Below are 26,991 nucleotides of genomic sequence, written 5' to 3'. Positions count from 1 at the left end.
CACCTTTGAGATGGCAAAGTCCCCCCCTGTACACTCCCCATCACCTTGGGGAGTGTATAGGGGTTCTCCCCCACCAACGATTGTTTTTTTTTTAAGGGTGAGAATTTTTGTTCAGTCTAATTTTTATCCAGTATATATTTTTTTACTTTTCGTGTAAATTTTCAGTTGTATTTAAGTAGGCCTACAATATTTATACGCATTTAATGGTTTGTTTTAAAACATTTTTTAAAGTCCAATTTTTGACAAGTGCAATATATTTTAATTGAATCTTTATTTAAGGCATTTTTTTCCCTTATATTTAAGCAGTCTTAATGTTTGAATTGGCATCCTGTTCCAGTGGCTTACTGTCATATTAAATATACAGTGCTGTCTAAAGATAAGAGTTTAATTTGTTCTGTGACCAAGCTTGTATCTCAAAACAATCGTATCTCAAATAATTTTTTCCCACTGAAATAATGGAAATGCCATTATTCCTTTCTATCCTCCCAAGAAAAACCATCCATCCATTTTCCTCCGCTTATCCGAGGTCGGGTCGCGGGGGCAGCAGCTTCCCTCTCCCCAGCCACTTCCTCCAGCTCTTCCGAGGGGATCCCGAGTCGTTCCCAGGCCAGCCGAGAGACATAGTCTATCCAGCGTGTCCTGGGTCGTCTCCACGGTCTACTCCCGGTGGGACGTACCCGGAACACGTCACCAGGGTGGCATCCTAAACAGATGCCCGAGCTCCCCCGCCAAGGAAGCCGCTGCAGAGGAGCGGATGAGCGAGCTTCTCACCCTATCTCTAAGGGAGAGCCCGGACACCCTGCGGAGGAAACTAATTTCGGCCGTTTGGATCCGGGATCTTGTTCTTTCGGTCACGACCCACAGCTCGGGACCCTTGGTGAGGGTAGGAACGTAACCCCCTCTACGCATCTGCTGCGCCTAGAAATTCTGCCCATAAAAGTTATGAACAGAATCTTTGACAAAGGGCAGCCTTGGCGTAGTCCAACCCTCACCGGAAACGAGTCCAACTTACTGCCGGCAATGCGGACCAAACTCTGACACTGGTCGTACAGAGACCGAACGGCCCGTATCAGGGGGTTCGGCACCCCATACTCCTGAAGCACCTCCCACAGGACTCTCTGAGGGACACGGTCGAACACCTTCTCCAAGTCCACAAAACACATGTAGACTGGTTGGGCGAACTCCCATGCACCCTCGAGGACCTGCCGAGGGTGTAGAGCTGGTCCACTGTCCCACAGCCAGGACAAAAACCATACTGCTCCTCCTGAATCTGAGATTCGAATTCCCGACGGACCCTCCTCTCCAGCACCCCTGAATAGACCTTACCAGGAAGGCTGAGGAGTGTGGCCCCCCTGTAGTTGGAACACACCCTCCGGTCCCCCTTTTAAAAAAGGGGGACCACCAGCACAGTCTGTCAATCCAGAGGCACTGTCCCTGATGTCCACGCGATGTTGCAGAGGTGTGTCAACCAAGACAGCCCCACAACATCCAGAGACTTTAGGAACTCCGGGCAAATCTCATCCACCCCGGAGGCCTTGCCACCAAGGAGCTTTTTAACCACCCAGGTGACCTCAACCCTAGAGATCAGAGACCCCAGACTCTGCTTCCTCATAGGAAGGCGTGTCGGTGGAATTAAGGAAGTATTCTCCCCACCGACTCACAACATCCCGACTCGAGGTCAGCAGTTCCCCATCCCCAATATACACAGTGTTGATGGTGCACTGCTCCCCCTCCTGAGACACAGGATGGTGGACCAGAAGTTCTCCATGGCCTCACGGAACTCCTCCCACGTCCAAGTTTTTGCCTCAGCAACCACCAAAGCTGCATTCCGCTTGGCCAGCCAGTACCTATCAGCTGCCTCAGGAATCCCACAGGCCAAAAAGGGCCCCTTGGACTCCTTCAGCTTGACGGTATCCCTCACCGCTGGTGTCCACCAATGGGTTCACGAAGGGCACCGGCTACCTTACGGCCACAGCTCCGGTCAGCCGCCTCGGCAATGGAGACGCGGAACATGGTCCACTCGGACTCAATGTCCCCCCGCCTCCCCCGAGACGTGGGTGAAGTTCTGCCGGAAGTGGGAGTTAAAACTCCTTCTGACATGGGATTCTGCCAGACATTCCCAGCAGACTCTCCCCTCCTTTCCCACCACGTCCGGGACCAAAAGGGAAGCTGGACCGCCTTTGAATGTTACTTTTCCATTTTAGGAATATTTTGTGGTTTAAACCCAGTGGAATAAAATATTAATTATTGATTTAAGATAACGAGACCATTGTCCAGCTTTGCATTGTCACGCGCCCATCCTCTTTAATCCCGGTAACGAATGTTTCAATTGTATCTGGTTGTTGAGAACACTAATATTTGCAATGTGGCATTTGTGTTGTGTGGGGTGAAACATTTCATCCGGTTCAGTTGACAACAGATTTGACATTAGACATTCAAATTTGCAGAAATAGTCACGAGTGGCGTTCATGTAAGGTTCTTAAAATATATCACATTCAAATCCAGTGAAGATTGTGATTAGTTAATCCGGGGTTGCAGCGGATTTCCGTCACCAGTGGGTGTCGCTAGTGCCCCATCCATTGTCCCAGCCCAGTTGGGCAGATGTCACGGAACACAGCAGGAAGGAGACGTCTTTGTTGGTGAGCCTCTTCAGGCTGGAAGTTAATTAATTTAGCGTCTGGTCTGGGTTCGAAACAAAGATGTCTGTGTCTCAGCTTTGATGCTCCTGGCTTGTAATTCATTTAGCGTCGGTGTGCTAAATTGAATCTCGCATCTCCGTGGTCGTCTTCCTCGGCGGGGGACCGGCGACAGCGATGCCGCTTGGTCTGGAGTTTTGCGGTCACAGTGCCATCGGGTGAGAGCATGTCCATTACAACAGTAATGGCATAATTTAATAAAATGTAAACAACAGGAACGTTTTTGCACCATTTTTCCTCTTAATTCAATGGACATTGTGCTGGTCCTTTTGGTGTGTGTGCTTTGGCCATCTGGGGGCAGTATAATCCATCCATCCATCCATTTTCAACACCGCTTATCCTGGTTAGGGTCGCTGAAGCCTATCCCAGCTGACTTCAGGCGAAAGGCGGACTATACCCTGAACTGGTCGCCAGTCAGTCGCAGTGCACATATAGACACGGACAACCATTCACGCTCACATTCACACCGTCACTGAGTGGGAGCTGAATCCACGCTGCCCGCACCAAAGTCAGGCGAGTGTGGCACTACACCATCAGTATAATACAGAAATACGGATATATTGTACATGAAGACGTCAGTAATATGAGTTGTTCTTCGCAGAGTATTAAAAAAAAATTATATTTGTTATATTATGTCTTCATGTGTTGCTTCTGTTCACATATCCACTGCTTAAAGCGTTACAAAACTTTAAAATAGATGCTATTCATTAGCCCGTCTGTGGCGTTTTACATTGTTTGCTAGCATTAAGCTAAACGGAGTTATCCAAAGCAAAGCTGTGTGGTTGTTTTAAATTCTACTTCTGTTATTCGCTCTGTTTGATGTATAGTTTGACAGTAAATTTAACTCGGAGTGGCATTAAATAGCTTGAAGCTTTTTTTTTTTTTTTTTTGGACTAACTATTCAGTGTTTGCCAAACTGCTGCTTGTTTTGGAGTTAAGTTCACTGCCACAATACAGAGCTTATTTCTCAAATTTTTGAGAAAAAAAAGAACAAACAACAGCTCGTATCTCAAGACACCACTGTATATCAATATACTATATTCACCAAAATGCTTAGGTCGCAGCTCTGCACTTTTCCCTCTGCACCCATTTCTGCCGTCCACTTCAGTCTATCACTTGCATGTCTTCTCTGCGCACTATGGGTGGAGGAACCCATAAAATGTGGGCGTTCCCTCATATCAGGCCTTGCACGTATTCTGCTTCAGACTTAAGCAGCTTTCCTTTTGCGCGCTCCAGAGGCTGTAGTAAGTCGAGCGCCCCAGGAAGATGAAACCTCAAATTGCACGTCTTGATTCTCCCTCGTGCTCCGAGCGTCCAACGGCTGCTGTTTGTAGCCCTGCGGCTGACTCAGCACGCTGACGGACACCTGGCCCATCACCGAATGCTCAAAGGCTGTAATATGTCCTGACCATATTACGCCGATCGACGGCGGAATGTCAACATATCATGGCATATGAATACATTTTCTCCATTTTCATCCACGTGCTGCAAGCGGCATTTTCATTTCAAACATGCTACATTGTGGCTTAGGCGTTTGTATGTGCCGCTTTCAGTAATTGCAGTCATGTTGATGGTGTTAGATATGGAATAATTCTGTTCTATCATGTCATTTAAGTGATGCGCCCCCGTGTGTGACGCTAGTATGGTTATCAACAGCTGGCTCACTTACGTTCTTATTGATGGCCTTCCAAACACTTTCACTCATAAGCACAGTGTTATGATTAAATTACATACAGTATATTGTACAATATGTTATATAGTGATTGGAGAACAAAAACACGTTCCTTAGCCTTTTAGACCAGCGGTGCTCGCATCTCACAGGCAACTATTAACTTCTGTTTGCTCTACAAGCGTTAATTTCGCATCTGAAGTGTGACATAGTCTTCGTTTGGATTTCAAAGGGGTTTCACGTCACAGGAAAAGTCCAAATTCTGGGAATTTTACCCAGCTGCAGACTTCAATGAGTGACTTCTCTCAAGCTGTTAAGCGCAAACTGGCCGAGTACGCCGGAGGAGTGCGTCAGAAGTCATTATGGCAGAGTCGGTGTCACTTGAAAACACACAAACCAGGCGCGTAAAATACTAATTTAGGCACCAATGGGAGAATTTGGCTTATAGCGCATAATTTGCCATATGTCACGATTTTTGCTATTACTTTTGGGGGCGGGTAAAAATAAAAAAAATAAAAAAATACTTCGTAGGCTAAAATGTTAAAACTGTTTAAAAAAAAAAAACTAACATATTACAAGGAATAAAATGTAGATAGTGTACATTTGCTAGTGTGCATTACTGTTTAAGAGTTTAAAAGGTGTTTAGAAAGTGTTGATAAGAGTATGGTAGAGGTTAATAGGATTCTGGAGAGGTTCATACTGCTTTAAAATATGTATAATTAAAAAAATGTGGTTACTACTTCATTGATTTCACCTATTGCAGGGATAATCCAGAACATACTGTCACTCCTCAGTAAATGAAGGAATAAAACCCCCGCCTCGTTTTTGATGAACACTCAGGCCGACTTCACTCCTCTATTGTAATGTTGGCCCACCATCATGGCTGTACTTGAAGAGCTACAATATTTTTTTAGGTGGTTCTTGTAAAAGGTTTTTAAGAAGCACTAGCGGACAAAGCACTAGAGGAGTGATTGCACTTGATTTTCAGTGGTGTGTTGAAAATACAAAACATACCTTTTGCAAAGACAGTGAAAGTGAAAATGCAATGAGTAGAAACATAACGTCACTTAATCACTTGCGTTGCAGGTGGGGAAATACGCCGATGGATGAGGCGGTTCACTTCGGCCACCATGATGTAGTCACCATCCTGCGCGATTATCACAATCTGTACAGTTCTCAGGAGAACCCAGCGACAAAGGAGAACGCAGAGAAGAACCTGGATGGCATGTTGTAATATGTCTGGAGGGAGCATCTCAACTCCAAAGCGTGTTGCGCAGAACTTTATATATACTTGTACATTGTTCTGATGACAGCAAATGTTAGCACCTAAGAAAAATCTTAATCATGTTGTTGTTAGCTGGTGTTGTACTACTTTCGATGTATGTATGTTGGAGTAGTTTTAGGTGAGAGTTTTACTGTAATTTCCCATTAGCATAACTTTTGTAGCCTCTTGCAGGATGGTACCAGCCAAAGGCTGAATGCTGGCTTCATTTAGTGGCAGCTGGTACACTATTTTGTTTTAGGCAGGTGTAGTAAACAATACCTCTGTATGTTTAACATCGGCATGTGGTGGAATGTAACGTGTCCGAACAATTTGTGTGTTTGTATGTGTTTCGGTATTAATTTATTTATTCATGTATTTAAGATCAAAGTTGAGCGTGTGTGTGTGTATATGACTAGGTCTATTCGTGTGGCATTGTGGTGGATTAAGCCATGACTAAGATGTCATTCCCAATATTATGACTGTAAAATGTTTTTGCTGTTTACATTTTCCCAAAACGTTTTTATTTTACTTATTTGCTATTTATTATGGAAAAACCTGATGTAAAAATGGTAACAATGAACCAAAGTTCAGGTAGTTTGTAGTGACTGTACAACTAGGAGCAGAGCTTTTGACCCCTTAGCTTAAAATGGTTTGTGCTGAAGCTGTTGAATGTTTTTATTTTTATTTAAATGTGGTGACAGTTTTACATAGTTGTAGCACAAATTGTTAAGTATCGCATGAAATTTGGGAAACTGTTTCTTCTGGAGACAACTCAGGAAGGTGTTGGCCAAATTTGAAAAGCTCCATGCAAAACTTCATAAAAATGGTCAGGGTTGTGTGTTTTGGACGATTAAAGACATGACAATGTCTTGAATCAATCAAAACAACGTAGAAGCACAATAACTGCAATATTTATGACACATTTAGCAGACCAGAAGGTCATATAGACTTGAGCTGATACCCACCTCTGTCTGTGTTAGTTGTTGCTGCTGTGACTGGATGTATCGATTTCGGGAAATCTTCTCACAGATTAAATATATATTAAACAATTTGACAATTTGTTCTCTGCTTTGGGTTGTGATTTGTTTGTTGAGGGAAAAAATGCTGATGCGAAATGTCAAATCTCAGGTTAAGCGAACTCAGCAGCTGCTGGGGACACGGGGGGTGACCCAAAAGCTTAACGATAAAAAAAAAAAAAAAAAAAAAAAAAAAACACACACACACAACACTGGCTAAACTGAGGAGAAAAGCGGGCTGACATGTAGCCGAGAGGACACTGAACAAGCTTCTGTCCATTATGGACAATCCCATAGCAACCACTGCTCAGCACCATTTCAAGGTAGAGGAGCAACTTCACTGACAGGCTCCGTCCACTGACAGATTGAGGAAATCCTTCCTCCCCCATGTCATGTAGCTTTTTAATTCCACCCTAGAAGGGAAACGCAAATATAACATTCACTTAACCAGTGGTCTCGCTAGGTCTATTTGATTTAGAAATCTTTGATCCGCACCCACTGTTGACGATGGGTTTTTGGGGTAACAAAATGGGGACAACTCGCGCATGCCAGCAATGCCCTAAGCATTGACAGTTCATGGCAGTGCTGGAGCAACCTCCCTACTTATCCAGTCTGACCCCATGTGCTTTTTTTTTCCTCTTTCCCAAGCTCAAGGGGGTGATCAAGGGGACCCGTTTTGAAGGCGTGGATGACATCACATGGCCCGTGTTGTCGGGGTGGCAAGGCAAGAAAGGAGAAGAAAAAGAAAATCTCTTATTTCCTTGTTTCCCACCTTCTTTCATTTGGTAAGACGCGCCTCGGAATCGCTAACAACCATTTCTCATCCTGCTCATCCTCCTCAGGGTTGCAGGTGTGCTGGAGCCGATCCCAGCTGACTTTGGGCAAAAAGGCAGAAAACACCCTGGACTGGTCGCCAACAATCTCAGGACAACCATTCACACTACAATCACATCCATCACTGAGCATCACATCCGTCAGGCGAGCGTACTTCTACACCATCAGTGACTTATGATTGTTAATAATTATTATTACTTTGAAACAATATTTAATGACACATTTTTATAGTCTATTAATTGCTACATATGTTGAACAGATTTTGTGTTATTTCTGGCTAGCTATTTTTATACACTTTTTCTCTCATTTGCACACATTCTCTTTTAGAGAGTATTTAGACATAAGATGACCTTGTGAATAAATTCAAAGTTCCTTGAATGAACGAATCGGGACAGAACAGCTCAGTTTTAACCCTCGAAGTCTGCCGTCATCTGGGAAGAAAAAGCCAAAACAAGATAATTGTATTTCCTTTATGTGTAAAGCGTATTGGCTTCATCTTGAGGTTAGTTTTGTCTCACCGCATCAAGGTCCGCAGGCCTGACCGACTGCTCCAAAAACCTGTAGACGTCGGGCGACATGGGCATCATTTTCTCTTGCAGCCGGGCCGGATGTCTGCAGTGTCATGACAGAGGTCATCAACTCAGAGGTCATTGACGAAACACATTGATCGTTTGAATGCTTTGCTTACACTTCGGAGACGGATATGAGCTCAGTCTTCATGTAGCCGCTCTTCCCTGCGTTTTCCACGTCCATGGGCTCTGTAGCTGGATGGGAGGATTGACATACTTTACAAATCTAAGCACAAGCGCAATAATATGAGATATGAGTTTAACTTGTTCCGCGACCACGCTCGTATCTCAAAACACTCATTTCACAAATCATCTTTCCCCGATGAAATGAATGGAAATGCAGTTACAGTAGTCCCTCGTTTATCGCGGAGGTTAGGCTCTGGACTACTAAAAGGTGAAATCCGCGAAGTAACGACCACATATTACCATATTTTCACGACTATAAGGCGGCGCACTTAAAAGTCTTAAATGTTCTCCAAAATGGACGGGGCGCCTTATGTGTGCACTGAGTTCCAAAATCTGTAAATGTTGTGTGACTTTGATGAGCGCTCCGCTTGACTGACTGGGAGCATTTCCTGCCGAGACGCTGCTTATATAGAGGAAAGGAGGACGTGACTGAGGACAGCATGCGGACATTAAAGGGGGAAGGGTGCGCGTGAAAGAGGACGCTAAAGGCACGCCCCCAGTAGGTGTATAGTGCGGGTATGTGCATTGTGCAAAACAACATCGGTTTGACTAAGGACCCCCGAAAATGGCACCTACGAAGAGAAAGGCTTACGAAGCACAGTTTAAACTGCAAACTATCAGTTACGCGGAGAAACATGGGAATCGAGCAGCCGCGAGAGAATTCAAGATCAACGAATCCATGGTTTGCAAGTGGAGGAAGCAGGAAAACAAGCTTCGCCAAGTCAAGAAGACGAAGCTGAATTTCCGCGGAAACAAGGTGAGGTGGCCCGAGTTGGAAGACCAACTCGAGCAATGGATTAATGATCAAAGAACAGCCGGGAGAAGCGTCTCTACAGTCAAATGAACTCGGAGCTTGCCATCATTCCAGGAGGCTTGACGAAGGAACTCCAACCCCTGGACATGGGTGTAAACAGGGCGTTCAAAGAGTAGGGCTGGGCTAAGGTATCTGCTTTGACTGTTGTCCGAGCTTTCGCGAAAGCCGGCATCATTAATGAACAGCCCCCCGGCATCGAGACTGACTCCGACGAGTACCAGAGGGAACCTGGCATGTTTGATGGAGAACTTGCCCAGCTGTTAATTTCAGATACAGAAGATGAGGACTTTGATGGATTTGTGGATGAGGATTGATCAAAAAATAATGTGAGTACATTGTTAAATACTTCAATAAAGTACAACCAAACACGTTTACATTGCTAAATACTTCAATAAAGTACAACTGAACTCAGTTTTGCTCCCGCTACCTTTTTAAAAACATACACTAGCATGCATGCTAGCGTATGTTTTAAGCTAGCATATGTTTACCATGCCTGCGCCCAATAATACGGTGCGCCTTATGTATGTGTTAAATACAGAAATAGAACCCGTAACTGAGACTGCGCCTTTTAATACGGTGCGCCTTATGGTCACGAAAATACGGTAGTTTGTTTATTTATACATATTTTAAAGCTGTATGATATGAACCCCCGAGACTCTTTTTTTTTTTTTTTTTAAATCTTCCCCACATTTGTTTTAACCTCTACCATACTCTTAGAAACACGTTCTATACTCTGAAACACCTTTTAAACTCTTAAAAATACAATAATAGACACTAGTACTGTACACTATGTACATTTTATCCTTGTAATATGTGTTTTAATGAATTTTTCTTTTGTTTTCTTCTTTGAAAGACTAACATTCATGTGTTGATGTGTCTTTAAGGGCCGTCGCCTAGTGTGTGACATCGGTACTTTGAGTCAGTCGGGTTGGCCATTTACAGAGCGGTTACCATAATTTCTTATGTATAATACGCTCTCGAGTATAATGAGCAACCCCAAATTTGACCCCAAAAATCAGGAAAACCCTCCTTCCTATGTGTAATGCGCACCACTGATTTGCTACTATCAATATGCTCAAAACATGTTTTTTCAATATTGTATTAGGTTTTCCCCAAAAATATTCTGCCATGTATGATGCGCTGATGTAATTCTTTGATTTAAAAAAAAAAAAAAAAAAAAAAAAAAAAAAAAAAAAAAAAGAAAAACCTTTGCGTCCCCCCCCATGTCAGGACAGTCTAAAAGGGTTAAAGTAAAAAAGCTTAACATTGCTAAATGTCACAAAACTGGCCAATGATCACCAAAATTTATGTGGACATCTCGACCTCCCCATCTGAAATTATCAGAAAAAAAATCCCCAATATTTTGGATTCTATGAATTTGATATCAATACGGCACAAGAAGCTAATGATTCCTGGGTGAGTGGTGAGAATCTACCGTGATATACATATATATAGGAGAGAGAGAGAGAGAGAGAGAGAGATAGAGAGAGAGAGAGCTATAGATCTAAATTTTAAATAGAATTTAAATTTGGAACATTAGACATTACATAACATATTGGAATGAAAGTACACCTGTTTCACAACCCCTAGGTACCGGTAAACATTTATCCAATGTGAAAGTATTTTTTTCATACTCCTTATACCCATGTATACTGCGCTCTGTCAACTTGTGATCATTTTTCAGGGGGGAAAAATGTGCATTATACAAGAGAAATGATGGTAGTTCAGTGTGAGCATCTGCTCCATGCTCCTTTCAAGTGTATTCATTTTGTATTTGTGCGTTTGACTTTTTGCCCTGTTCAGTAAACAGCTGAAAGCGAATTAGCGATTGTTGCTATTTTTGTTGTTTTAGCACACTCGAACGCCGCCGTATCTCAAACTTGCTCATGAACTCCAAATTTTGCCTCACAAGACAAAGCAAATAAATTGACAAAGTGACAGCATGTAACTGGAAAACGCCTCAGTTGGGAAACTCGTAAGTCAAGGCACCATTATATTTTATTCATAAAATATAAGAAAGAAGGCAAGCTTACACTCAGAGTTTTTGGTGTACTTCTTAAAGGCCACATCTTTTGGGATGTCCGGGTAGAGGAAGCGGAGCGGGTTATCAGGGATGTCGTCGGTTGCCATCACTTTGTAGGTGCGGATGATGTCGGGCAGTGAGACGGCACTCAGATCTTTCTTTGTGTACGGCTCCACTGAGTGGAAGATGGGCTTGTCTGGAGGAAAAAAAATCATGTGGAAATAAACTGAACACACTTGAGTAAACAAATGCGACGAGCGGATCCAGTGCTCACTGTGCATGTCATGTTCGACCCAAGTGAAGGTAATTGCTCCTTCTTTGCTGCTCTCACTAAACCTGAGCAAGAAGGTGCCTGGACACTTGTCGCTCAGCAGAGCCTTTTCGCGCTCCTTACTGATGAAGCCCATGATGAAGCTGCACACACACAGGAAGTAGAGAGTCAAGTCAAGACAATTATATTTGTATAACAGGCAATGAAAAACAGAAGGCCACTTACGATACTTGCGATACGAGTGACCAGACTTAAGAGTTACGAGCCGTTGGTTGGCCGATTTTCTGTTTTGACTTGTGATGAGAACTCCATCGACTCACTTCACAACAAGCAGCAGTTGGGCAAATAGTAAACAATTCAACAAAAAAGGGGCTTCAAGATGTTTATTGCTAATCCCAGTTTAAGTTTACTGTCAAACTAAACATAAAGCGAAGAGAATTACAGGTTGCGTATTTAAAACAACCACATACTGTAGCTTTGCTTTTGAAAAATGTGTTTCGTTTAATGCTAACAATGCAAAATGCTGTAGACGGTCTAACGAATAGCATCGGTGTCATGGTGCTATACAGCTTGACGCGACGGCTGCTTGAACACAAATGGTGGAGCAACGCATGCAGACAGATACTATAACAAAAGTCACAGGTATGTATTTATTCTTTATCCTCTCCAAGAACAACTCATAAAACAGAAGCTTACTGAGGACCATCTCCATGTACAGTACAGTAATCCCACGTTACATTGCGGTTGGATACAGTGCACCTCAAAGTTTGTTTAAAATCGTATTTATAATGCTGATAATTTGCCATATCATGGGATTTCTTAAGGTTTATTTAATTGGTGTGGAAAAAAAAACAAAAAAATGAAAGTTCATTAAAACACACATTACAAGGAATTTGCATAGTGTGCATTACAGTACATGAGCTCGGTCGTGCCGAGCGCTGAGATTAGCACTGGTACTATTATTATCCATATTTCCACTTTTCTAATTCAGATTTGTATTGATGTAATCAAATGGCTTTCAATATTATGCATACAAGCAATTTGTCTCCAGTAGTTGGAGCCGCTCTAGTACGACAACAGACAGTCAATTGACAGAGAACACTTTTGAGACATAAAGACATTGACAAAAACAGTCACTGAGCAATAAAGGGTTGCTAGTTATCTGGTAATGCCGGTACAATTTATTTTATTTTATTTTTCTTGACAATTGTGCAAAAACATGCAGAGTCCTCTAGCACTTATAGCAGTTTGAATTACTAATATAGCAATAGTCCGGTGCAATGAACCATTGTGCAAATACCCCGAAATGCTCCCCGGGCGCTTCAGCTGCCCCCTGCTCCAGTGTATTCCACTAACGTGTATGTGTTCACTGTGATGGGTAAAATGCAGAGAACAAATTTCATGTGCATGCATGCATGTTCATGACAATAAAGGTGACTCTTCTTCTTCTTCTTTCTGTCGGGCCAATTATACATTACTTGTGCACTCAATGTAGTAGTCTCGCCACGCTGCACTATTTGCATATCTGTTGTTGACCAATACTGGCCACTCATGCCAGAGTAGCATCTGCACCACTTGTACACTGACTGAGGAGTAACTGCAACATTTGCACAATCAACATTGTCCCAGATTATCGCACTACTAGTCACTTTAAACTGCATACATTCCTTGAAGTCTCTGCGCCCTTTGCACAATGGTCATTGCACCGGACTATTGCTATATTAGTCATTCAAACTGCTCTAAGTGCTAGAGGACTCTGCATCTTGTCAAAAAAACTATAATTTGTACCGGCATTACCATATAACTATCCATCATCCATCTATCCATTTTCTGAGCCACTTCTCCTCACTCGGGTCGCGGGCGTGCTGGAGCCTATCCCAGCTATCATCGAGCAGGAGGCAGGTCCACCCTGAATTGGTTGCCAGCCAATCGCAGGGCACATACAAACAAACAACCATTCACACTCACATTCACACCTACGTGCAATTTAGAGTTGTCAATTATCCTACCATGCATGTTTTTGGGATGTGGGAGGAAACCGGAGTGCTCTGAGAAAACCAAGGCAGGCACGGGGAGAACATGCAAACTCCACACAGGTGGCGTCGGCCACCGTGCCGCACCAGATAACTAGCAACCCATGATTGCTCAGTGACTGTTTTTGTCAATGTCTTTATGTCTCAAAAGTGTTCTCTGTCAACTGACTGTCTGTTGTCGTACTAGAGCGGCTCCAACTTCCCGGAGACAAATTGCTTGTGTGTTTTTTGGACATACTTGGCAAATAAAGGTGATTCTGATTCTTCCTGAGAGGGAGTTTTTCCTTGCTTCTGTTCCCAATTGCTTGCTCACATGGTGTTAAGTTGTTGTTTTTTTTTGTTTGTGTTTGTTTTTTAAACAGTATCAAGTAAACACTGAGCAAGGCCACTTCAGATTCCACAAATACACCACTACAAACAGGAATAACTTACCCGTCGTTCCAGAGGAAAAGCAGGTGTCTTCTGATCAGATCCAGGATGCCTTCAATCCATAACCAGAAGGGAAAAACTTTCTCGCTGGCATTTTGTGTCTAAATAAAAGCAATGTTTGTCTTAGTGGAGACACAACAACCAGACCATCTTATCCCACCACGTGGGAATTCTAAAGAGCTGTGTGATTACTTCTGTTTGTTACCTTGCAGAACTTGATCCAAGGAATTAGCCCATCTGGGTTCCTCTGAGCTTTGGGACCTGCAGAGAGTTACAGATCCTTCTCAACAACCCACAAATATACTTGAGGATTGTTTTATTTACAGTTTTTCATGTTTTCATGTTTTTGTGATAGATGAGAGTTATGGTTGTGGGTCTGACCCAGCAGCTTGTCCGCCAGCATGTTGAGCTGCTCTTGGCTCAGGCCTCGCTTGGTGACAGAGGAGAACTGCCAGCCGAGAACCTCGGAGAGCTGAGACCACTTGGCTGCCGGGGGTGACAGGAAGAACTGCAGATTCTGCGAAGGGAAATGAAAAGAAACATTCTTACACTAAACTGCACAAATGCACAATAACCTTTACATGTGAACCTAATTTGACTTTCTCCAAATGTTTGAATTCAAGTCTGACTGCTCAGTTGTTTCCGTACTGTTTCCACATTTTGCTGTTCTCTTAACATGGATATGAACTGAAAAATTCACAATAGGTGTTTGATCAATGAGCATTTCTAAGGCCGCCCATTTGTATGCCTTTCTGTGACTTTTCTAGTCTCTTTGTGTCTCTGTTGCAACCTGATGACGGCACTCCGTGACACTCTAAGAAAGTTCAGAGGCCACTACCAGTTTGAAGCCTTACTTCCTGTTTTAAATATTGTTGATCTATTGTGAGGTGTCACCTTGGTCTTATGGTGTCAAAATGTGAACAGCATGATAAACAGGACTGTTTAAATACCAATTCTAATTGAACCAGAACATTTATTGGTCGATTCATGAATTGTGAATTTTGCCATTCAGCTGTTGCAGTACAATAATTTGACAATGGAGGGTGCTGCTAATCCATGGGTTCTCTGTTTATGACTAAAGAAGAACTTCCGGGTTTGTTGTCAGTTGTACTTTGTTGTTTGCTGCGCACTTGAATAAAGCTCATGTTCAATATCAGAGCAGCAAGTTGTGCAAAACGTACTGCAACATTAAACAGTTGGACACGTGCATTCAAAGGTTTACAGACCATCAAATTGGTTGGGGACACATGCCCCCCACTTTTGACCCTATGTGTGTGATGTGCTCCTTTGCTCAACCACAATACCGTTTCAGGAATGGAACATTTTTATCAGCCACCTCCACGCCCCCCATCTTCATCGACGATTGGTTATTGGGCAGTAAAAAGTGTCCCCAAAATACTAAAACTTGTACTGTGCCCCCCACCCCCTCACTCCCCCCTTCTTCTAAAGTTGTTCCGCTGCCCCTGCCTGTAAAGGTTATAGTTCATTTTGGGTTCATCCTGAAATTTCACCCCTAAGCCCAATATCCCCAACTATTTGTGAGTAGTGTAACTTCTCAAGAGATTACAGCCATGAAGATCTGTTCAATACATCCAATTGAAGGAGTTAAGTGGCCAATGATGAATGTGCTGGTGTGGTCACCTTGTGTTCACTGGTCAGCATGTTGTACCACAGAATGGAGGCCCAGCCGCTGGGCAGCTGGCACACGTTGGAGATCACCACCACAGGCAGAGACAGAGCCTGAGACGGAGACAATCATCAATAATCTACTTTGGCAGCATCAGCCTTCCTCCACAATTGTCATATATCACCTCCAGCTTTATCTTAGTTCCAGACTGGCTGAGCTGCAGCTCTGACTCAAAGCTCAGCGAGTGAAGCTCCTTTGTGACGATCAGCGGACCCTATACACACCAACATACCTGTGTCCATATATTTTGCAGCCTGGCCTAAGTAGTAGCAAAGAAGTAACAATCTTACCTCACTATTTCGGTTTCCTGCTACTTTCTGCTCTTTTAATTGCTGTGAGGAAAACAAAACACAGAATTATTCTGCACATTCTGTACATACACTACTAGAGGTGCAACAATTAATTGATCATCACATTAATAAACAATTGTTTTTATTAGCAATTTACCGTTTACAGCCCTTGTTTAACTTACAATTGTCCAAATCCTCGGAATTTCAGCCGCTCAACAGTAAATATTCACAGATTCCTGTAGTCTTTCATGAAAGAAGATGGATTATCTTTGTTGAATCAAATGATATTTGCAAACATCTGCTTTAACTTTGGAAAACAATAATCAATATTTTGTTCAATTTTCTGACATGTTGCAGACCAAACCAGTAACTGAATCTTATGCCCTGTTTTTGAAAAGGACTGAGGTTTAAAAAAAAAAAAAAAAAAAGGGTTTTTTATCAGTCTCATTGATTAATCGAATAAATAATCAACAGATTAATCGATTATTCAAATTATCGCTAGTTGCAACCCCAAACACTACTCACAAAAAGTTAGTGATATTGGGCTTGGTTCTCTACAAGGAGATGAATGGACAAATTCGCAACAGGTGTTTGATCCTTGAACATATTTAAGGCTTTTTAGGTGTCACCTTGGTCTCATGATGTGAAAATGTGAACAGCATGATGAAGACTCCTCTTTAAATACCAATTCGAATTAAACCAGGAAATGTATTGGTCTATTCATGAATCAAATCCTGTTGTCAATTTTATCACAGAGCTCCTTGTTAGAGAAAAGCAAGTTGTGGAAAACAATTGAACAACAATTGAACAGTAGGACATTCAAAGGTTTATAGAAGTTCAAATTCATGTCAGTTCACCTGTTAAAGTGAGAGCGCAATTTACCCAATACAGTGGAACCTCAAAATTTTAATAGAAAACTTACCTCTGTTTATGTATTATTTTCGGTTTGCAAAAAGTCTTGGTATGGACGAATGGAAGGCTCGACATTGCGCTTCTACCCGCGCTGCGTGACGATTATTGACTCTGCTTAAGACTGGGATGTAAAGTGAAAAGTTCGACCATCCATTCATAAACCTAATGGTGTTTGTGATTGACGGGGTAAAAAAAAAAAGCCGGAAATCATTTATTTCGTCATAAAATATTATTTATATTTTGTGTTATTTATTAGCGGCCTCGTTGTATGCCCGGGTTCAAATCCGGCCTCGCTGTGTGGAGTTGGAGCTGTGATTGGCTGGCGACCCGTTCAGTGTGTACCCCGCCTCTTGCCCAGAGTCAGCTGGGATAGGCTCCAGCAACCCGCGATCCTGACCAGGATAAGCGGTGTAGAAAATGGATGGATGTCTTCAGTATACAACAAAAACAAAGGAATTGACCTTGCCGTTCCAATAGCTTTTGAGGGAACTGTAGATGAACAGAAATATCTGTGCACTGTGCAACCGTCATTTCCTGTGCGTCACACAATCCGACTAAGGTAGGCACTGTATCTTTGTTGTTGTTGGTTGTTTTTTTTTTTGCTCTTTATTTGACTGACAAAAATGAGAAAGCATTCGCTGGTGATAGTTTGAGCGAGGCAATAATTTAAAAAAAAAAGATCAAAAGAAATGTGCAGCAAATTGGCCAGAAGAGCAATTAATTTTTTAATTGACAATGTGATGTCCCACTTCCTGATTTTTCTTCCGAACAGAAAAAGAAAAGTTTCCCTGGATCGGTTAGTTTTGCCACAATAAACAAATGAATTAGAAAACAAACAGACAAAAGGGGAGGGGGGGGGGGGGGGGGGGGGGGGGGAACACCTGAATCAGAATTTCCCTGTGTAATTATGGAAGAAGGTTCTTCTTCAATGAGTAGCTATAACCCTCCCTTCGCTTTCCCCTCCTTAGTTAAAATTAATGAGCAATAAACTGTCATCATATTTTTTTAGTGTTTTATTTCTTTATATTAGGGTGTTTTCACTTATTTCTATATTGCACTATATTTTTAACCACACACTGGTCAAAAAAGGTAAATATAATTTAATTTTGGGGCTAGAATGGATTAATTGTATTTCCATTAATTTCAATGGGGAAAATGACCTTGGTTTAAGGACAGGGACCGAACTAAGTTCCTAGCATACGTCTCCTGTAACCTTTTATTCAAATCTCACCAAGTGAAATAAAAGAATACTTGCCAGATGTCTGAACTCTGCTGCCAAGCTCCCATTAGACTCCTCCATGTTCATGACTTTGGTGTTCGTTCCCAAAATGTTGAACCTTCGGAACCTAAGAAACACACACGGATCTCTCATTGACATTCAGCAAGAAAAATGTACTTGACTTTAAAAGATGTGAGAAGGGAGACATACCCTTTCTTGTCTGTCACATCTCTGAAAAGGGCAAGATGGCATATTAATGAGAAGTTCAAACAATGTTTTGGTTAAAGGGCCTATCTCACTGGCAGAGACGTCGCTGCGACTCAGACAACTCCGGAAGTGGATGTCTCTGCATTCAATCAATGACATTCCATCTCCGTATTGTAAAAAAAAAACACACACAAACACGTAATATACGTTGTATTTTTGTTTAAAGATACACAAGATATATATACTGTATATAGACCTATATCAGCGACTTCCAGGTGAATTGGTTGTCACCTTGTCTGGAGACATCTCCAAGGCAGTCCTGGTAAGCGCAGAAGCAATATTTTGTTTTCCGGGGTCACCACGACTGAGCAACCTCGGCAGTCTCGGCGACATCTCTGCCAGTGTCTTAACATATATGTGACAGCATGAGATCATACTTGTCGAACACCGCCTTGACTTTGAGCTGGTAATTAAACTCTGGCAGCTTCACCAGGAACCTGAACACACACAGCAGATGGCAAATAATTTGCGCGAGGCCTATAGTAAATATGCCTTGTTTTGTAGGCTTTTGGTTGCTGCATGTCCAGCAGAGCTGCTTCTTACCGCAGTTTTACTGTGAACTGAATGGCGGTTTTCAGCACCAGTGGCCTCTGAGGGTGGGTGGGCATGCAGGGCTGCCTCTCCACAACCAAAGCGCTGCACAAAAAAAAACAAAAAAAAAACCTCAAAGTATCACCATGGTGGATAAACAACTGACCAGGAGATGATCAATATGTACTTGGAGAGGAGGTTCTTTAGCAGCTCCAGGGCTCGGACCTCGAGGAAGTCTTTCTTTTGGGTGATGGGGTCGCATTCGTACGTGAACTTCTGCTCCAATTCTTGCAGCTTCTTCAGATGCTGGCGAAACTGTTGAAGAGTCTCTGCTACCGTGGTGAACCTGCAGGAGGAAGAGGTGGTAAGAAATGCTGTCTAGACACAATGGTACCTTGAGTTAAACTTTTCCACAGTGTACAAGTTTAGATTAGTTTAGTTTTGGAGTTCCGCGCCATCATTGTCTTTTGCGTTGTGTTGCGAGCTAAAATTTGAGTTATGAGCGAGCTTTGGATACATATAAATGCCAACTTTTGAAACCAGAAAAACCTAGTAGCCAGGGTCAGGTCAACGTCCCGGTGGGGGGTTTAGGCGGCGAAAAATGAATTCTATTATTGAGACACGTTAAACGGGCTCGAATCAGATATCCTTGTTTTGTTTCTAAATACATTAAATATCTTTGAAGTGCTGAAAACATATGCAAAGACAACAATATAGTGCTGAATTGTTGTGATATAGTTTAAGCATCTTTTTCACCATTTGAATTTTCCTGATTTTGTGGGCGGAGCTAAACACAGGCCCTGTGACATCACGGGGCTGGCGCGTATACTTTCTAGCACGAATTCCCTCCCCTTACTATATAAGGACAAGGTGACATCATTCCCTTTGGCTACTCATTGAGTCTTAGCTGTGCTTAGCTTCCATAACAAGCCCCATTTATCACTCCAGCGTACAGTTAGCAAGTTAACGATGGCTACACCCCGAAAACGCATCTTCGCTGGATGTCTCAATTTACAGAACAGCTCGGTGATGTTTTTTTTAAGCTCCCAAAAAAATGAATACAAATTTATTCATATTGTCTGATCTCAATTAATATCATGGTTGGTTTATATTGTTTTTAAACTTTTTTTAAATAGCCAGTTTTAAAGCATCTGTGCTGAAAACTAAAGAAGCAGGAGAGTAATTCAACATTCTATTAATGCCTTTTGTTAACAAAACTCCACATAGTCCGTCCCGTTCCGTTCCGTTTTCAACACCGCTTATCCTGGTTAGGGTCGCGGGGCGCTGGAGCCTATCCCAGCTGACTTTGGGCGAAAGGCGGACTACACCCTGAACTGGTCGCCAGTCAGTCGCAGGGCACTCCACATAGTCAATATTTGAAATAGTAACCCAATATATATATATAATGATATTAGCATACTCAGCAAATAAGGCAAATTAAAATAAAGAAACGCATAAAAGACTATTTTCAATCAACAGTGAGTATGAATGAATGAATCACAACAAATTTATTGTCAACGATTTTTTTTTTTAGCTGATTCAGGACAATTTTGATATGTTGAATCGAAATATCAAATTGGTTTTGCACAATCAGGTCAACTTTTTTAACTATGGCAACATGTTTTTGTTTACATGTACAAGTAATGTCCCATTAAATGTTAAAATAAACAGAGATTCATGTCCTGAATTTTGAACGATTATGTAGGTACTTACTTTTATCAACGTCTTCTATTCAATTACCGGTGTACCGGTGCTCACCAGTTCTGCAGCTGATCCAGGCAGGCGTTGGGCGGCCCGCCAATGCAGGCAATCTGCTGCCGCTGCTTCCACTCGGGCAGCTCCTCATTGATCAGGTCGGACACTAACGCTTGAGTTACATTTAGGAGGTCGGTCAACTGGAGCACCACATCCTGATTGGAGAAAGGTTTGCATGACTTCAAGTCATTTGATATAAGTGGGAAATATCCCAAATGGATCTTACAAGGTCTGACCTCAAAATGTACAACCAAAGAGTCAAAAACTGATTTGAAAGAAGACTTCAGAAATTCAGCATTGTCTATAGTATTTAACAAATTACATTTTTTAACAGTCGACTTCCACAGTTGCAGCCGACATTGTTGTGTGATATCAAATTTCTCCAGCCTTAATCCAAGGAGGAACCAACCTGCCGTTTTGATTTCAGATCCAAGCACATCCTAGTGATGATCATCTTCTCCCTCTCCAGTTCCTTTGGCATCATATCATTAAGTTCGTTCTCTACAGAAACACACAAGCCCTTTTGTCACCTACATAATGTCACAGTTACGTATCTTAGCCTTGCAGGCAGGTTTCACCTCTGTTCCTCAGCGTGTTGAACTTGAAGTCGTATTCATCCTGCTGATCTTCCAAGTTTTTTATGGTTTGATCTGCCACCTGAGAAACACATTAGTGAATATTTGAAACATCACCAAATTGAACCTGAAGCAGAACAGAATGAAATAAGTGTCACCAGAGCTTTGTCCCTCATCTCCTTCACTTTGCTGCCCAGCTTCTGCTTGTCCACCACCACTGCTGATGCTGTTCCCTCAACTTCCTACAAATTTATGTTATCACTTTTACTCGATATCTGGAAGTGACCATCCTTTCAATAATTTGGTTGAGAGGACTCCACAATTGTATTTTTACCATGGCGCTCTTTGCGCAGGCAAGGATCATGCGTTCATCCTTCAGGTTCTTTGAGATGATCATGGCCATGTGCACCGGGTCGTCCTGGAATTTATCCTGCAAGACAATCATATTGATGAATAGAATAGAATAGAATAGGTTTTATTGTCATTGTTACATGGATAAGGAAATTGAACGTGCCCAACCATTTATGCAAAATAAAGCATATAAAGGCTAAACTAAACAATGATAAACAACAAATAGTGCATAAAGAACACAACGAGACACAAAAATCATACATTCATCTATTTTAAAATGAGGTCAAATTAAATTTTCACACCCTTGAATCAGTATGGTGATGATCTTAAACAGCACTGTAGAATTCACTGCACTTGAAATGAGTGCATCGATGATTAAAAATGTGTAAAATTTTATATAGTGTTCATAATAATGGAGACAAGTTGTGGCATTTTGATATATGTAACTGTTTAATTGCCTTTACGGTAGAATGATCTGGATGGTGTGGTAAGATGATGTACAGTATATCTTTCTTTTGTTTTTGTCATTTTATTGATAAATTCTTTACAATTCTAATTATTTATTTGTGTCTTCTTGGAATAATGTCTGAGGTAAACTGGAATATAAGCAAGAGGAGCATGTGGAGTTTTCAATGTAGACAACGAGGAAATTATTACAGTGTCAAACTAGACTTCATTCTTGACGAAGATTAGTAGAGTACGATGTTGAATAAAAAGTGTCCCAGGCAGCACAGTCTGACCTGCAGGTTCCGCTTGATCTTGCGGCAGTTGTGTTGCTGTAAGAAGTTGTTGTCCAGAGCAAAGCGGCTGTGCTGGTCATCCAGCTGGGCCAGGAGGTCGTGAAAGCGAACGATCGCTAACGATTCTTGACCTGCCACCAAGTCCCTGGGGATGCCGAGAAATGCAGGAGATGTGTTGGATCAGTGGTACAACACAACATATAACAACGGACAATCAAAACTGCTGAAAGGATTGTCGGCACCCCCCTACCCACCCTTGAGGACTTGCACGCTGCCAGAACTAAGACAAGAGCGTGCAAAATCCTCTCGGACCCTCCACTTCCGGCTCCTTCCCTCAGGTAGGCGCTACCGCTCAATGCAAACTAGAACTAGCAGACATTCCAAAAGCTTCTTCCCTCTTGCAATCAACTTCTTAAACAGCTAACCTACAATTCCATTGCAACACGCTGGCAATTTTTTGTCTTTTTGTCTTGAGTTTGTTGTCACATTTCTGTCGGGCCACTTATATTATATATTACTCGTGCACTCACTGTAGTAGTCTCACCATGCTGCACTATTTGCATATCTGTCGTTGACCAATACTGGCCACTCATGCCAGAGAAGCATCTGCTCCATTTGCACACTGACTGAGGAGTATCTGCAACATTTGCACAATCAACATTGTCCCAGACTATCATAATACTCGCTTGAAGTCTCTGCACCCTTTGCACAACGGTCATTGCACCGGGCTATTGCAATATTAGTCATTCGAACGGCTCTAAGTGCTAGAGGACTCTGCATCTTTTTGCACTATATATTTATTTATTTATTTTTATATTTTTTATTTGATTGTTTATTTATTTTTTATATTTATTGCTCAGTGACTGTTTTTCTCAATGTCTTTATGTCTCAAAAGTGTTCTCTGTCAATTCTCTGTTGTCGTACTAGAGAGGCTCCAACTACCGGAGCAAATTCCTTGTGTGTTTTTTGGACATACTTGGCAAATAAAGATGATTCTGGTTCTGATGTCATAATTCGCCGATCTTGAACGGCTCCGAAAAAGACATTTGCTCTGCGTCACCGCGTGCACAGTATATTTGAATCCAAAAGCTAGTTTATTTTTAGCCTTGTCGCATGTCTTTTGACATAGTATTGGAAATATCTGACGGACAATAGTTATTTAAAAAAAAACAAAAAAAAAACATGTCGCGGTGTGGAACAGAAAACACGTCTGAGACAGACAACACGTAATGCCCGGATCAAACTACAAGACAAATATGCTCTTTCACAATTGCACTATGTCAGACTACTGAAATAAAATCTTGTATTCCGATACCACCGCATCCCGTTTTTTACGATCATTGGGCTTTATCTTGTCAACTCAAATGCGACCGGATACACTCGTTACCGTGGCGACGACAACAAGAGTGGATTGCGCCGACTGTATTATAAGGACAAAATGGGGGAAAACGTGTGTTGGTGGTCACCGGTGCTAAGGACAGGAGAGGACGTTCGTTTAAGGCTTGCTTGAGGTATGTTCCCGTACTTTTAATACGATACGGCTCGCAAGCGGGCAATAAAATGTTATGTAGCCTAGCAAGCTAGTGGTAGCACGAACGGTTGGATGTAAACATGCCGCCGTTCTGTCAAATACTGCTCTAAAGTTTCGGTGTGGGTGCAGTAATTTAATTAAAAATAAAGTAATTTAATTAAAAATAAAATAATTTAATTACAGTACGTTAGCACCCATTATTTCTGTCATGTTGTAATGTTGGTTTGACCTGACTGATTAGAATACACAATCTGACTAGAGCAGTGATTTCCAACCTTTATGGAGCCAAGGAACATATTTTATAATTGAAAAATCTCACGGCACACCAACAAACAAAAATGTCACAAAAAGTGAATACATTAATTACTTCCTCCCATCTAATAGAAGACCATTCATTTGTTCTGTCTGTCACTATGCCTCACTGGCATAAATAGAGGAACAAAGATACATTATTTATTGTAAATATCATTTTTTGAGCAATTAAGTACACAAGTACATACAGTAAATGAACAGGTAATTTAAATAGACACATTCCTCCATCTTGTGATCGGATCGGTGATCGGTTATCAGTTTTTTTAAACTCGCTGATCGGTGATCGGCCCCAAAAATCCTGATCATGTAAAGCCTAATTATAGTAATAATAATTATAGTCATATTTATTTCATGTAGGGATGAAACGAGTACTCGAGTTTTTGCAAACAATGATCGAAGAATTTTTCAATTGTAAAGCTCAAGGGACGCACGGGCACAATGCGCTTACGTCACTGTTAAATATACTGTAGAAGTTATCATTTATTTGCTTAGCTTGCATTAGTATTATGGACCATTTTGAGAAAGGGAGATGTCTCGCCTTCAAGAAGATGACTCAGCAGGAATCATCAGAGAGAAGGATGCGGCCGGGACGAGGCAGGTGTTGGTCCCATGTTTTCACCTTGAAACCCTATCCTTAGTGTGTTGTGTCGTGTAGCTTAGTACGTTATGTCTTGTAAACTTAGAAACCTCCCTATTTTCAAATAAATGCAGGAGCGACGAGAGAGATTGTTTAGAGCGTGTTGAGAGGCTGTAATCTGAACAATCTCCCATACGCCCTCCTCATGAGAAAAAGAAACCAGCGTCTTCATTCCTTTTGTGTCTATTTTTTAGAATGTTGGGTAAGATCAATCCAACAGTCACCTACGCAAGGGAAGGAGGCAAAAGCGAAGCACACCTATTTGAATCAAGGAGCAAAAGGTGGCAGTGGTAAAATGCTAGCTGCTCAAGTGACAACATGAAGGATGTTTATGCCTTTGTAATTAATTCCTTGTGTTTTTATACTTACAAGAAATGTTAATTTGAAACTGAAATGTATTTACATATTTGTGTTTTACTTATTTTTGTTTGTGTTTGCAATTGCCGCACTGAAAATGTTTCTTTTCTAGACAAGAAAATACAATTAGCAGCTACGCACAAGGTGAATTTAAGAAATACAAACTCTTGATTATCTATAAAAGGAAACCAATTGGTCATTATTATGTCTTATTGTCTCATTCATAATTGTTCTTTAACCAAGCAAAAATAGTTTATCTGAACACTTGATTATTTGATCCAATTTTTAGTAGGATACTCAAATACTAAAATATTCAACAGCTGCAGCCCTAGTTCCATGAAATGTATTAATCACATTCCCTGCTGGCACGTTATCGCTACGTTGCCAGCATAGCAACTGAGTCGATTCATTTCCCTTGGCTGCACTGCTTCCAGTACATGAGGATGCTAAATTTTCTGTCCAATCAGATTTCAACCTTTATATGTTGCTATGTCTCTCTAATCTGCCCAGGGCCGTAGCAATCAGTATAGCTGGCCCATCTAACTAAATTAGCATTGAAAAACGCCAGTTAAGATTTCAAATTCATTCTCACAGGGCCCTCAACAATAACTCGATAACTTCAGCATTATTCTGTCCTCTGATTGGTTGGTTCGAGCTACTTGGACTAGCAAAACATGCCTATAGCGACCTGTACAAATGAATACATTTAATAATCAGCATCTATGTGAGCGTGATGTGATTATATTTATATTTTTGCTTTTTACCATGTTATTATTTCAATATTGTACATATCTGTCACACAGTTGCATGCTGCTTTTTTGCATTTTTGACATAGTATTCCTGGTTTCTGTAATTGTGACGTGATAGTGTTGGTGGATTCAGTTCGGTATGAGTAAGTCCCCACTGAGTGCCCAGGTACCAAATGTACGCCCGCCAGTGTGTTGAATATAGTGGTAAGCACCATTGTCTGTTGTCAAAAGGGATGACATAAAACATTTCCCTACACGATTCAAAGGACATCAATTCAAAGTCATCCTACAGCCATCTTTTCAAGCATCTATGTTTCAAATGCTCTTTTGATGAGTTTTAGTGTGTCTTGTGGTCAACTGTACATTATGTACACAGTCTGCGTAATCTCACCAGTCAATGCTCTCAATCCACTTGCTCAGGTAATCTCTGATGTCCATGGGGAACGAGTCATCGTACAGCTGGTCCACCTGCTCCAGGTACTTGGAGTCCAGCATCTGAAGATGGTGCCACTGAGCCATCTCCTAGGCAACATGTAAATTCAACAGTCAAGCCTTGACATATCTTATAATAGCTAAAAAATAACATTATATGCATTTTATTTGTTACATGCAACTCTTGATACTTGTAATGAATGATCTGTGCTACCTCAGAATCAGGACTCACCAAATATGGTGAAGCTATTTAATCGTGTTTACGTCTGGCCAATACGCAGGTGGCAAAAGTACTCACACTCTGTACAGATAATTGTGTAAAAACAACAAAATTACAAATAACGATTTGACTCCTTTACTGAAGTGAAAGTTCTGTACGCTTTTATAATTGTGTTGTTTTTACACAATTATCTGTACAGAGTGTGAGTAAACTTCGTTACTTCCCACCACTATCGACATGAGACATGCGACGCAGCGTAGGTTATCATATATAATACCATATATAACTGCACATAGGTTATCATATATAATACCATACATAATAACTGAACATAGGTTATCATATATAATAGCATATATAATAACTGCACATTACATTATTTGCATGGTGGAATGACAGTAAAGCAAACTATTGTCATTATTATTGCTCGACAGAGCAGCAAACTACGAAATTGTGAACCTTACCGTTTGAAATTAGGTCACAATAATAAGTAACAGAAGATTAGGAGTGAGCCGAAGAGATTGTTATCTTCTATTTCCCTTTGGCTTGTTTAGTTCTTGTTCCTTGTTCTGTCAACGATTCTGAACAGGCACAACTTGGTTTGCCTTCGAAAGCTCAAGTA

The 26,991-nt window shown here is 41.5% G+C and overlaps 2 protein-coding genes across 6 annotated transcripts in view; one reads left to right on the top strand and one right to left on the bottom strand.

Annotated features, from left to right (window-relative positions):
* The window catches only part of LOC133478935 (glutaminase kidney isoform, mitochondrial-like), a 27,016-nt gene extending 20,328 nt beyond the window's left edge, over positions 1–6,688 (top strand). For all 4 annotated transcript variants that reach the window (XM_061775291.1, XM_061775290.1, XM_061775296.1 and 1 more), the window contains exon 18: positions 5,452–6,688. In XM_061775291.1, the coding sequence (XP_061631275.1) occupies positions 5,452–5,599 (148 nt within the window). In that variant the 3' untranslated portion in view covers positions 5,600–6,688. The remainder of the gene's footprint in view (positions 1–5,451) is intronic.
* Positions 6,277–26,991, bottom strand: stat1a (signal transducer and activator of transcription 1a). 2 transcript variants are annotated; one of them, XM_061775288.1, is made up of 24 exons: positions 26,834–26,991; positions 26,109–26,239; positions 22,132–22,276; positions 21,375–21,470; positions 21,199–21,282; positions 21,044–21,122; positions 20,875–20,966; positions 20,469–20,620; positions 18,898–19,056; positions 18,723–18,815; positions 18,557–18,616; positions 18,123–18,143; positions 17,949–18,039; positions 15,782–15,823; positions 15,616–15,705; positions 15,446–15,544; positions 14,186–14,321; positions 14,010–14,065; positions 13,808–13,905; positions 11,346–11,485; positions 11,082–11,267; positions 8,168–8,243; positions 7,998–8,091; positions 6,277–7,910 (listed from the first exon to the last, which is right to left on the bottom strand). In XM_061775288.1, exons 2-24 carry the CDS (start codon positions 26,234–26,236, stop codon positions 7,887–7,889), a joined length of 2,241 nt encoding a protein of 746 aa, XP_061631272.1. In that variant the 5' UTR covers positions 26,237–26,239; positions 26,834–26,991; the 3' UTR covers positions 6,277–7,886. The 2 variants fall into 2 exon arrangements, with proteins under 2 accessions (XP_061631272.1, XP_061631271.1); XM_061775287.1 differs by having other exon boundaries at positions 11,082–11,485.

This window comes from Phyllopteryx taeniolatus, chromosome 1 (genome assembly GCF_024500385.1).
Source record: "Phyllopteryx taeniolatus isolate TA_2022b chromosome 1, UOR_Ptae_1.2, whole genome shotgun sequence".
NCBI classification, from domain to species: Eukaryota; Metazoa; Chordata; class Actinopteri; order Syngnathiformes; family Syngnathidae; genus Phyllopteryx; species Phyllopteryx taeniolatus.
Note: the sequence above shows the minus strand (reverse complement) of the source record. Positions and strands in the feature narration are given on the sequence as shown.

What these genes read in the sequence shown, in the direction of transcription:
- stat1a (XM_061775287.1), bottom strand. Translation starts at nt 26,236, where the DNA reads ATGGCTCAGTGGCACCATCTTCAGATGCTGGACTCCAAGTACCTGGAG. An exon ending in CCTGCGCAAAGAGCGCCATG is followed by an intron (nt 21,283 to 21,374) that starts GTAAAAATACAA and finishes ATAAATTTGTAG; the next exon opens with GAAGTTGAGGGAACAGCATC. An exon ending in CAGGAAACCGAAATAGTGAG is followed by an intron (nt 15,706 to 15,781) that starts GTAAGATTGTTA and finishes TGGTGTGTATAG; the next exon opens with GGTCCGCTGATCGTCACAAA.